General features: G+C 40.5%; 1 protein-coding gene across 1 annotated transcript in view; it reads left to right on the top strand.

Moving 5' to 3' along the window:
* Positions 1–11478, top strand: part of DGAT2L6 (diacylglycerol O-acyltransferase 2 like 6) — a 33238-nt gene extending 21760 nt beyond the window's left edge. The window contains exons 3-7 of the mRNA XM_037513042.1: positions 350–420; positions 762–966; positions 2354–2528; positions 10695–10906; positions 11324–11478. Of these exons, the coding sequence (XP_037368939.1) occupies positions 350–420; positions 762–966; positions 2354–2528; positions 10695–10906; positions 11324–11478 (818 nt within the window). The remainder of the gene's footprint in view (positions 1–349; positions 421–761; positions 967–2353; positions 2529–10694; positions 10907–11323) is intronic.
* Positions 11479–12620: the final 1142 nt, after the last annotated feature.

The following is a 12620-nucleotide window of genomic DNA, read 5'->3' as shown; positions in this document are numbered from 1 at the left end:
CTAAGGGGACAGAGAGAAGGGAAATGAAAAGCGAGAGCAAAGTTCAACAAGGAGCAGAAGCCTCTGCCAGGCTGCCCGAGAGAACTTAAGAGGTTGAGAACTTAAGAGAACTTAAGAGGCAGGTGCCTCCAGTCTTAGACTGTTTTCTGATCACCTTTCTAGCTGGCTCCAGAGGAGCAGGGGCTTTGGAGTCTAGGACAACACCCACAGGTGTGTGCTCTAGAAATATCAAAGTGTAAGGAGGCTTCTTTTGTGACCAGAGGTTTGTAGGAATAACCTCCCACCACTAGGAGCAGTAAAGGGATTGACCACGTCCCACCTCCTCTTCCCTTGCCCTCTGTACCCACAGGTGGTAGGCGTTTGCCATGGGTACGAAACTGGACCCTCTGGAAGTATTTCCAAACTTACTTCCCAGTGAAGGTAAGCACCCTTCGCCTAGATGCCCTTGGGCCCAGTTGCCCGGGCTCCCCTTCCCCACTCAGGTCAAGGCCCAGAGGCATAAAGCAGAGTAGGTCCCCAAGACGAGTGGGAAGGTGGGCAGGTGGGTGGAAGGCAGTGTTTTCTAGGAGTGGCCAACCCAGTTCAGCCTCTCTGAGCATCAGAGCCGTTGGCAATCTTATGACAATTAATGACATCTCAATGAACAGGGATTTGCGGGTCCCTAAGGGAAACACAGGCTACCTGTTGGCTTGGATTTGAGTCCATACGCCCTTTCTTCCCTATTATCCACCCACTGCTCTGACTCCATCTCCCTTCAACAGCTGGTGAAGACTCATGACCTCTCTCCCAAACACAACTATGTCATTGTCAACCACCCCCACGGTATTGTCTCCTACGGTGTCTTCATCAACTTTGCCACTGAGGCCTCTGGCTTTGCTCGGATTTTCCCAGACATCACTCCCTCTTTAGGGACCTTGGAAGGGATCTTCTGGATCCCATTTGTGCGAGAATATGTGATGTCAATGGGTGAGTATACAATATAATTCAATTCTCTGACCTACCTTCGGGTCCCACCTGACAATCAGTCCAACTGTCACTTGATGTTAGAAGAGGACTTAGCAGAAAATGAGTTTAGAAATCACTGGACCAGTAAATAAGAGCGCTTGGCCAAACATGAGATTTGTGCAAGATTCATGACACAGGGTTTGTTAAGACAGCAGAGTAAGTTCTAAGTATTCACAAAAGTTGCAGGAATCCTTTCGGAAGAGGAACCAGAAGGCCAGAGTTGAGAGTCAAAGCCAAAGTAGAAAAAAGAAGGCAAACGCCAAATATCAAACCCAAATGTAAGGAAATCAGGCATGAATGAGGCAACTCAAAAGAATGTTTCCGGATTCTTTCCAGGATATCAGCCAGCTTCTTTAAGCCTGTCGTTTATAGAGAAGCTCTCATCTCAGGACATCGAAAAGACAGGTTAATTTCTCTCATACTAGCTGGTACCCCTCCTGCCCCATGACCTTAATGTCCCTCCTTGGAACCCCTTCAAATTTTCAAAAGACCTCAAGGGGTAAAGAGCAGGTATCCAGCAGAACCCAAGACAATTTTCCCATGCCAGACTTCAAGCCATGGTACTGTAAGGAAGTCCTTCTCCCTGGGTTGAATATTTATCCTCCTGGATACCAGAAAAATGAAGCCAAACATTAAATGGTAAGATAGCATTTATCTGGAGGGACCAGGTAAATCACTAGTGTCCGAGAGGAAGCTCTCTGAGGTTGTCATGAATCTGGAACAGCAGTCTCTCTCAATGGCTGAGGGCTGGAGGAAATTTCTGCCATCCCAGGGAGAATAGAAGGTAAGCACAGGGCAAAGGCGGGAAGCAGCAGTGAGGAAAGACTCTATTGTCAAGCAACAGGGTGTCATCCTCATTCCAGGGTTCATATACAATTCAGTTTGGTTTGGACAGGATCCTGGATCTGCCTGCTCTACAGAAACCCCAAGCAGTGGCTCACATCTGGCAGGTTAGGGAGATAGTAGGTTGGTTCCCCCAACCCTGGGGGAAGGAACTCTGGAGAGTCACCAGAGCTGTCAGTCTGGGGCGACTGGAAGATGACTGTGGTTCATGGGATGCGCTGAAAAGGAAAGGTATGTGCTTAAATACTAAGATAAGAGGAAGTAGGCAGGGGCACTCAGTGTAGTCCCAACTGTAGTAATACAGACCTGTAAGGCAAGCAGTTTACCCTAAGGGCCAACCACAGGCTAGGGCTAACCCAGGATATGAAGGCCAAAGACAGAAGGCTGGAAGCAACAACCAGTCAGGAAACAGAAGAACTATCTCCAGCAGGAAGAGCCTGGAGGAACCCCTCAGCCCTTGTTCAGGAGCCAAGTTTGTTATGCTATTTGACTCTTGGTTTCACAGGTATATGCCCAGTGAGTGAGGTGGCCTTGAAGTATTTGCTGACCCAGAACAACTCAGGCAATGCCGTGATTGTTGTGGTGGGTGGAGCTGCTGAAGCCCTCTTGTGCCGACCAGGAGCCTCTACCATCATCCTTACACGGCGTAAAGGTTTTGTGAAGCTGGCACTGAAGACAGGGTGGGTCCCTAAGTTTTGATTCCTTATTATCAAGGTTGCCTTGACACTTCTGTGGCACTTCTCCAGAATGGTGACCTCCTTTGGAAACATGTTATAGGGGGCTCCCTCTTCACTCTGCTTCTCTCTACTCCCTCACATTGGGCCTTTAGGGTATTTGGGCCTCCAGACACATTTCAGTAGGAACTTTTCTTACTTTAATTTGGAAAAAGAACAAAAGAAATCTTTTCACTTCTGCCCTTTAGCTTGGTAGCTTAGGGGCTTGGGGAAATGGAGCTTCATTCTGTATCAACCCATTAAACGAGAGACCCAGAAAACCTACCAAGGGCAAGGAAGACACTAGACCTAATGCTGTGGTGACTGCAAAGTTAAATAAGCATGATTTTTGTCCCCCACCCCAAAGATTATATAATTTGCTTTGAGAAACTAGAAAGAATTCATTCAGTGGCTACTGAACACCCATTGTGTGTTTGGCATACTAGTAAACATTGAGAATATAAAAAATAAATAAGAAAATAAGATCTGCACATTGCCTTTAAGAAACTCAGAGTCCAATAGGGGAAGATAGACATGTACATACAATTACAAGATATGTGCAGAAGCCAGCCACTTACCATCTTGACTACCATTTCTTGATTTAAACTACCAACATCTCTCTCCTGGATTATTGCACTAGTCTCCTAACTGCTTTCACTGCTTCAATTCCTACACCCCCCACATTCAAGAGTCTATTCTCAACTGTAGGCAGAATGTTCATATTAAGTGTCAGATCCACACCTAAAGACAATTAAGCCAAAAGAGACAAACTAGACTGCTAGTTTACATATATTCAAAATTAATTCAAAATGAATTAAATATTTAAATATAAGAACTGAAACTATAAATATATCAACAAAAACATAAATGATGAGCCCTTCGATATCACCCTTAAGGATGTCTTTATGGATTCATCTCCAACATCAAGAGAAACAAAAGAGAATATAAACAAGTGGGACTACATCAAGAACTAAAAAGCTTTTTCATAATTAACTCAGCTAACATCATACTCAATGGGGACTCTGAAGGCTTTTCCTCTAAGATCAGGAACAAAACAAGAATACCCTCTCTCATCACTATTATTTAACATAGTATTGAAAGTCCTGGATAGAGCAATTAGAAAAGAAAAACAAATAAAAGGTAACCAAATAAGGAAGAAATAAGTAAAACTGCCACTGTACACAAATGACATGATATATAGAAAACCCTAAAGACTCCAATAAAGAAACTGTTAGAAATAATAAATGTCTACAGTAAGGGTGCAGGTTACAAAATAAATAAACAAAAATCTGCTGCATTTACATATGAAGCCAATTGGTTAACAAAGAGTGAAATAAAGAAAACAATGCCATTTATGATCATATAAAAGACAAAAATAACTACAAATAAATAGGACCAAGGAAATAAAGATCTGTACATTGAAAACTATGACACTTTTGAAAGAAATTGAAGAAGATACCAAAAATAATGGAAGGACATTTAGTGCTCATGAAACATAAAAATCAAATATTGGCAAAATGGCCATTCTACCTAAAACAATATATACATTCAGTGCAATCCCTTTTAAGATCCCAAAGGCATTCTTCAAAGAAATAGAAAAAAAATCCAAAAATTTGTATGGAACCACAAAAACACTTCATATAACTGAAATAACCCTGAGAATAAAATAACAAAAATGTAAGCATCATGCTCCCCAACTTTAAACTATACTTCAAAGCAACAGACATCCAAAATGTATGGTATTGGAACAACAGGTACACAGCTCAATGGAACAGAATTGAGATTCCACAAATAAAACCATACAGATATGGACAACTGATTTATGGTAAAATACCCAAGATGATACAATAGAGAATAGAAAATCACTTCAATAAATGGTGTTGGGAAAGGTGGAAAATCACCTGCAAAAGAAACAAATATTCTTTTCAGTCTAGTGTAAACTAGACTGCTAGTTTACACATACACAAAATTAATTCAAAATGAAATAAATATTTGAATATAAGAACTGAAACTATAAATATATCAAGAAAAACATAAATAATAAGCCCTTTGATATCACCCTTAAAGATGTCTTTATGGATTCATCTCCAACATCAACAGATACTAGAGAATATAAACAAGTGGGACTACATCAAGAACTAAAAAGTTTCTTTCTGCACAGTAAAATAAACCATAATTAAGATAACAAAAAGACCTACTGAATGGGAGAAGATATCTGCAAATCATATATCAAACAAAGGGTTTATATCCAAAGTATATAAATAACTCTTACAACTCAACAACAAAACATATAACCTGATTAAAAAATAGGAAGAGGGTATCAGCAAAGAAGACATACAGATGACCAACAAACACATAAAAAGATGTTCTACATCACTTATTATTAGGGAAATACAAATGAAAACATTAATGAGATTTTAACTCATGCCAGTTAAAATAGCTATTTTTTATTTATTTTATATATTTTTATATCATTTTTCATTTTTGCAAAATGTATGCATTTTCATCTTGGTTATAGTCCCCATACAATTCCCACCCCCCCTTGTTATGATCCTACTCCCTCCTGCCCACCTCCCCCTGTAGTGTGTCTCTGTTTAGAGTTGCTTGTTGATTTTGATTTTTATTTCATTATAATTATTCTTTTTCCTGGTACCTTATTTAGGTTTTCTAAATTCCTGCTATGAGTGAGACCATCTGGTATTTTTCTTTTTCTTTCTGGCTTATTTCGCTGAGCATGATCCCTTCCAGCTCCATCCATGTTGCTGCAAATGGCATGAGTTTATTTTTTTGATTGCTGAGTAATATTCCATTGTGTAATGTACCACATCTTCTTGATTCAGTCATCTATTTTTGGGCATTGAGGTTGTTTCCAAAGCTTAGCTATTGCAAAGAGTGCTGATATAAACATAGGGGTGCAGGTGCCCTTTCAAATTAATGTTTGTGTGTCCTTTGGGTAAATACCTAGGAATGGAATTCCTGGATCATATGGAAGCTCCATCTTTAGCAGGTTGAGTAATCTCCACAAAGCTTTCCATAGTGGTTGGACCAGTTTGCACTCCCACCAGCAGTGCAGGAGAGTTCCTTTTTCTCCACATCCTCGGCCAACATTTGTTGTAGCTAGTTCTTTTAATATGTGCCATTCTCACTGGTGTGAGATGGTATCTCATTGTAGTTTTGATTTGCATTTCCCTGATTACAAGTGATGTTGAACATTCTTTCATATGCCTATTTGGCCATTTGCTTTTCCTCTCTGGGAAAGTTTCTTTTTAGCTCTTATGCCCATTTTTTTAAAGATATATTTATTTATACAAGAACTGGGGTACAGGCCAGATGCACCAAAGGGTGAGAGGATTCACCAGAGACAGAGTGGGAAACAGAAGAGGCAGACTGATGAAATACACTGCTGAGGGGAGCAGTGGGCAAGACAGGAGAGATCTGCCGGGCCATGTGGGATTCTCGCCAGCCGGCCAGGTTCGAATCCTTGCTGCAGAGACTACAACAGCTTCACAATGCAAGGCTCAACCACCTGAGCCACCAAGGACACCCCCCTGCCCATTTTTTTGACTGAATTATTTCTTTGTTTTTATTGAGTCTCATCAGCTCTTTGTAGATTTTTGTGATCAGTCCTTTATCATTACTGTTGTGTGCAAAAATTTTCTCCCAATCCGTGGGGTATCTCTTTGTTTTGGTTACTGTCTCTTTTGCTGTGCAGAAGCTCTTTAATTTGATGTAGTCCCAGCTGTTTATCTTTGCCTTCACTATCACTGCTTTGGGTGATGATTCTTTAAAGATGATGCTAAGGTGTATGTCATGTAGTGTTTCACCTATATGTCCTTCTATATATTTTATGGTTTCAGGTCTTATGTCTAGTTCTTTAATCCATTTTGAGTTGGTTTTTGTGTATGGTGTGAGGTAGTAGTCAAGCTTCATTCTTTTGTATGTAGTGACCCAGTTTTCCCAGCACCATTTACTGAACAAACTTTCTTTGCTCCAATGCATATTCTTGCTCCTTTGTCAAAGATTAGTTGACCATAGATCTGTGGGTTTATTTCTGGGTTTTCTATTCAGTTCCATTGGTCCGTGTGTCTGTTCTTGTTCCAATATCATGCAGTTTTGATTATTATGGCTTTGTAGTGTAGTCTGAAGTCTGGGAGTGTGATACCTCCATTCCCTGTTTTTTTCCTCTCAGGAGAGCTTTGGCTATTCGGGGTTTTTGGTGGCTTCATATGAATTTCATCAATATTTGTTCTATTTCTTTGAAGAATATCATTGAATTTTTTATTGGAATAGCATTAAATCTGCAAATTGCTTTTGGTAGGATGGCCATTTTGATAATGTTAATTCTTCCAATCTATGAGCCAGAGATGTCTTTCCATTTCGTTGTGTCTTCTATTTCTTTTAACAGTGTTTTATAGTTTTCTTTGTATAGGTCCTTTACCTCTTTGTTAGGTTTATTCCCAAGTATTTGATTTGATTTGTTTCAATAATAAAAGGGATGGTTTCTTGATTTCTTCTTCTTCAGATTGATTGATTGTGTATAGGAAGGCTACTGATTTTCGTGTGTTGAGTTTGCATCCTGCTACCTTGCTAAACAGGTTGATTAGTTTGATTAGTTTTTCTCTGAAGTTTTTTGGGTTCTCTATATATTATCATATCACCTGTGAATAGTGATAGTTTAACTCTTCCTTCCCTTTTTTGATCCCTTGTATGTGTTTTTCTTGTCTTATTGCTCTAGCTAGGACTGCCAATATTATATTGAAAAGCAGTGGTGAGAGTGGACATCCTTGTCTTGTTCCAGATCTTAATGGAAATGCTTTCAACTTTTCACCATTGAGAATGATATTGGCTATGGTCTTTCAAAAACGGACTTTGTGATGTTGAGGTATGTTCCTTGCATCACGAGAATTCCAAGGGCCTTTATCATAATGGGTGTTGCACTTTGTTGAAAGCTTTCTCAGCATCCATTGAGATCATCATATGTTTTTTATATTTCTTTTTGTTGATGTGTTGGATTACGCTGATTGATTTTCAGATGTTGAACCATCCTTGTGTCCCTGTAATAAATCCTACTTGGTCGTGGTGAATTATCTTATGGATACATTGTTGGATTCTATTAGCTAAAATTTTATTGAGGATTTTTGCGTATGTGTTTATTAGATAGATTGGCCTGTAGTTTTCTTTTTTTGGTGTTGTCCTTGTTCAGTTTTGGTATTAGTGTTAATGTTGGCTTCATAGAATGTGTTTGGTATTATCCTTTCCTTCTAAATTTTTTGAAAGAGTGTATGAAGAATGGGCAGTGGTTCGTTTCTGAATGTTTTGTAGAATTCATTTGTGAATCCATCTGGTTCTGGGCTTTTTTGGGGGAGATGGTTTTGATTAACATTTCAATTTCACTGCTTGCAATTGGTCTTCAGAAATGATAATAGTTGTCTGATATATTTTGTTGCTCCTTCGTTTGCTAAGTATATGTTAATGAGTGTTATTTCTTCTTGAACTATTGTCACCTTGATCATAATGCAGTGACCGTCTGGGTCTCTTTTTACCTTTTTGAGTTTGAAATCTGTTTTATCTGATATAAGTATAGCTGTTCCTACCTTCTTTTTTTGGTCTATTTGCTTGTAGGATCGTTTTCCATCCTTTTACTTTCAGTCTATTTTTATCTTTTGTAGTTAAATGTGTTTCCTGGAGACAGCAGAAGGTTGGGTTTTATTTCTTAATCCAGCCTGTGACCCTGTGTCTTTTTATTGAAGAGTTTAGTCTGTTTACATTTAGAGTTAATATTGATATGTTAGTGTCTGTATTTGCCATTTTGTTTGTCTTTTTTCTGGTTTTATTTATTTTTTTAATTTTTTTTGAGTCTTGTTTTGTTGTTATTCATCCCTCTGTTGATTTCTGGATTTAGGACTTCTTGTAGTATTTTTTGGAGTGGGGGTTTAGTCATAATGAAATTCTGGAGATCTCTTTTTTTCTGGGAAGGCCCTTATACTTTCTTCATAGAGGAAGGAAAGTTTTGCAGGATAGAGTATTCTTGGTTGGCATTTGTGTCTTGGAGTTTGTTGACTATGTCCTTCCACTTTCTCCTTGCCCGCAGTGTTTCTTCAGAGAAGTCTGATGTCAGCGGGATTGGTTTTCCGTTGTATGCTATCTGTTTCTTCTCTCTTGTCAGCTTCAGTATTTTTTTCCTTTTCTTGGATTCTTGGGAGCTTTACTATTATGTGTCTTGCTGTATTTTTCCTTTCATCATGGAAGTTTGGTGTTCTTGCTTCTTGTATGTCTATATTCAGCTCCTTCATGTTTGGGAAGTTCTCTTCAATTATTTCCACAAATAATTTCTCTGTTCTTAGGTCTCTCTCCTCTCCTTCTGGGATTCCTATAACTCTTATGTTTCCAATCCTCATGGAGTCAGATAGTTCCCAAAGTCTTGCTTCATTCTTTTACCTTCGTACTTCTCTTTCCTTTTCTGTTATGTTTCTTTAATTTCTGCATCTTCGAGAGTACTTGTTTTTCCATTTCATCTATTCTGCTTTCACTGCTTTTTGCAGAATTCTTTTTTTATTATTATTAAATAATAAATTTTAATTTTATATTCCCCATACAATTGCAACCCCCCCATTCTGACCCCAATCCCTCCCCTCCCACCGCCCACCCCCCAAAAAGTGTCTCTGGTTCATAGTTTTCCGTTGATTTTGATTTTCACTTTCTTATAGTTATTCATTTTCCTGGTCCCTTATTTAAGTTTTCTAGATTCCTGCTATGAGTGAGACCATCCGGTATTTTTCTTTTTCTTTCTGGCTTATTTCGTTGAGCATGATCCCTTCCAGCGCCATCCATGTTGTTGCAAATTGTATGTGTTTATCTTTTTTGAATGCTGAGTAATATTCCATGGTGTATATGTACCACATCTTCTTGATCCAGTCATCTATTTTGGGGCATTTGGGTTGTTTCCAAAGCTTAGCTATTGCAAATAGTGCTGCTATAAACATAGGGGTGCAGGTGTTCTTTGGAATTGATGTTTCTGTGTCCTTTGGGTAAATACCTAGGAGTGGAATTGCTGGATCATATGGAAGCTCTATGTTTAGTAGGTCCAGAAATCTCCCCACACAGCTCTCCATAGTGGTTGGACCAGTTTGCACTCCCACCAGCAGTGCAGGAGAGTTCCTTTTCTCCACACCCTCACCAACATTTGTTGTTGCTAGTTTTTTTAATATGTGCCATTCTCACTGGTGTAAGATGGAATCTCATGGTAGTTTTGATTTGCATTTCCCTGATTACAAGTGATGTTGAACATTTTTTCATATGCCTGTTGGCCATTTGCATTTCCTCTTTGGGGAAGTTTCTTTTTAGCTCTTCTGCCCATTTTTTGACTGGATTATTTTCTTTTTTTTTTTTTTTTTTTTTTTTTTGATAGAGGCATGCTTTATCTATTTGTTTGCTGGTTTGCTTGTTTGTTTTGTTTATACATGCACTGGGTACAGTCAGAAGCGCGGGAGGGTGAGAGAACTCACCAGAGCCAGAGCGGGGAGCAGAGCAGACAGAAGGACCGAAGTACACTGCTGAGGGGAGCAGCGGGCGGCAGGAGAGGTCTGCGCGCCATGCAGGACCCTCCTCCAGTGGCCGGGGAGCAGCCGGGGATCGAACCGGCGCCGCAGAGGCCGCGGGCAGCTTCGCAACCCAGCGCTCAACCGCTGCGCCACCGGGGAGGCCCTGACTGGATTATTTTCTTTGTTTTTGTTGAGTCTCATCAGCTCTTTGTAGATTTTTGTGATCAGTCCTTTAAGTTCTGGTTTTCTTTAACTGAAACAATACTGCATTACAACATTATGTTTCTGGTATTCAGGAGTGACGTGAGTCATACGCAGTTTAGGAAGATCACTCTGGATGCTGAGTATGTAAAAGCAGATCACCTGAGATTAGTCTCTTTCCATTACAGTACAAGGCACTACAGCTTCCCCCAAAAGGGTCAGTTGGGGAGGTGGCACCTGGCAGGAATGAGACATGAGGCTGGAGATGTTTGAGTGCTTGTGTTCTTGTCCTGTATGTGGCAATCAGACAGGTTTCCCTCTATGAAGAAGGTTTCACTGAGGGAGCTTCCATTTTAAGCTTCTAACTTACAATTTTCCCCTTTCTTTGCAGAGCATATCTTGTCCCTTCCTATTCCTTTGGAGAGAATGATGTTCACAATCAAGAGACCTTCCCTGAGGGCACATGGAAAAGATTCTTCCAAAAATACTTCCAGGCTACAATGAAAAAAATTCTGGGACTAAATTTCTGTACCTTCCACGGACGGGGCCTCACTCGGGAATCCTGGGGCTTCCTGCCTTTCAACCGGCCCATTACCACTGTTGGTGAGTTTTCTAGTATCTCTGGATCACCCTAGTCCTTATCCCCCCCACTTCAGGTCATCATGTCCCAGGGGACCCACTACACAGCTGGCATGGGCTGTGCAAATTCCAGTGGGTATGGCTGATAGCAGGGAGGGGAGGACAACTAAGTAAGAGTTGTAGTCATTCCTGGGTGGGACAGAGTCCAACAGCTGCCACAAGAGTGTCACTGTTCACATGCATCCCTCCAACACTCTCCTGAGCTTGCTCTAATTCTCACTTGCATGTGTGAGTTTAGTGTTTGGAGAATGTGGGACCCATATGGGGCTGGAGCAGAGGAAAAGAACAAGGGAAGTGTGCATGGTTCCCTCTCAGATATAGTAGTTTGAGTTCCTTGCTGGGAATGGGGTTCTAATGCTTGGCTCTTCTCCTTCCCCATAGTTGGGAAGCCCCTGCCAATCCCCAAGATTGAGAAACCAGACAAGAAGACAGTGGACAAGTACCATGCGCTCTACACCAGTTCCTTGCGCAAGCTATTTGATGAGCACAAAGTTCAGTATGGCCTCCCTGAGACCCAGGAACTGACAATTCTATAATAGAAGCTGGATTTTCCCCCATTACTAAACCCCCAAAGGGATCCAAGATTCCTTCCAGAGAAAGAAGAATTTGGGGAAAAACTAGGATCTCAGGGGTGAGAGGAGAAGCCAGCAATGAGAGAAAGTAATCAAATTTTACTGGGAAGGAACCAGAAGGACAGCGGAAGACCAGGTAATGACACAATTTGACATTCTTTTAAGTGCACAAGTCTTTGCCCCTTGACTCCAGCTAACTCTGTGATCAGAAGAATAAGAAGTCGAAGAACATGGTACTACTTCCTCCTGCCCTTAGTGACAGAATCACTACTTAGGTTTAGGATTGGAAGCCTTGGTGAGAACAGAGCTACTTTATTTTCACCTAGGTCCTTTCCATAGAATTTGAGGGACCTCCACAAAGTAAATCAGGGACCTGCACTGTGGTTTCCTGATCCAAACGAACAAGATTCCTTCAATTGTCACAGAGTTCTAGACTGTCAAAAAAAAAAAAAAAAAACTGTGTGCAGTTATACTGTTTCCTCATAAAAATAAAGCTCTGGATTTATAAAATAAATATGACTATTTCCTGATTACTCTGGTTCACTACTGGACTTTCCTCAAACCAGACCAGAAGGCTTCTCAGTGGAGAGTCATTTTCCTCTTCTTCTCACATGCTTTATACTGCTCTCACAGAAAATGTGAGGGGGTAGAAGCAAACTCCTGCACTGTGTGGGAGACAGGAGCAGATCCATGGAGTTGGCACAGGCACCCACTAAGTAGCCCATCTCTCCTGATCTCATATAACCACCCTGGTTAAGAAGAGTGACTCATAAGAAGTTACAAAAGTAGAGTCTGTAGAACCCTTTCCCCAGCTTCCCACAAAAAAATGACATTTTATGGAACTGTAGTACAATATAAAAAAAGGAAATTGACACTGGCATAATAATGTTCATTAGACTACAAGCCTTACTCAGTTTTTATCGTTTGTATAAGAATTCATTTGTTGATGAGTGCATGTGTGTCTGTCTATATGATTTCACCCCATGCATAGATTTGTGTGACCTCCACGGCCATTGTGATACACAGAACTGCTTCATCACCATAGAAGAGCTCTCTCACACTACCTCCAGAGTCACACCACTCCACCTTCAAGGTCCTTGTGCCCT

Source organism: Talpa occidentalis, unplaced genomic scaffold (assembly GCF_014898055.3).
Source record: "Talpa occidentalis isolate TD23 unplaced genomic scaffold, MPIMG_talOcc4v2.1 talOcc4.15, whole genome shotgun sequence".
In the NCBI taxonomy this organism is placed as follows: Eukaryota; Metazoa; Chordata; class Mammalia; order Eulipotyphla; family Talpidae; genus Talpa; species Talpa occidentalis.
This window is presented reverse-complemented; position numbering and strand designations above follow the sequence as displayed.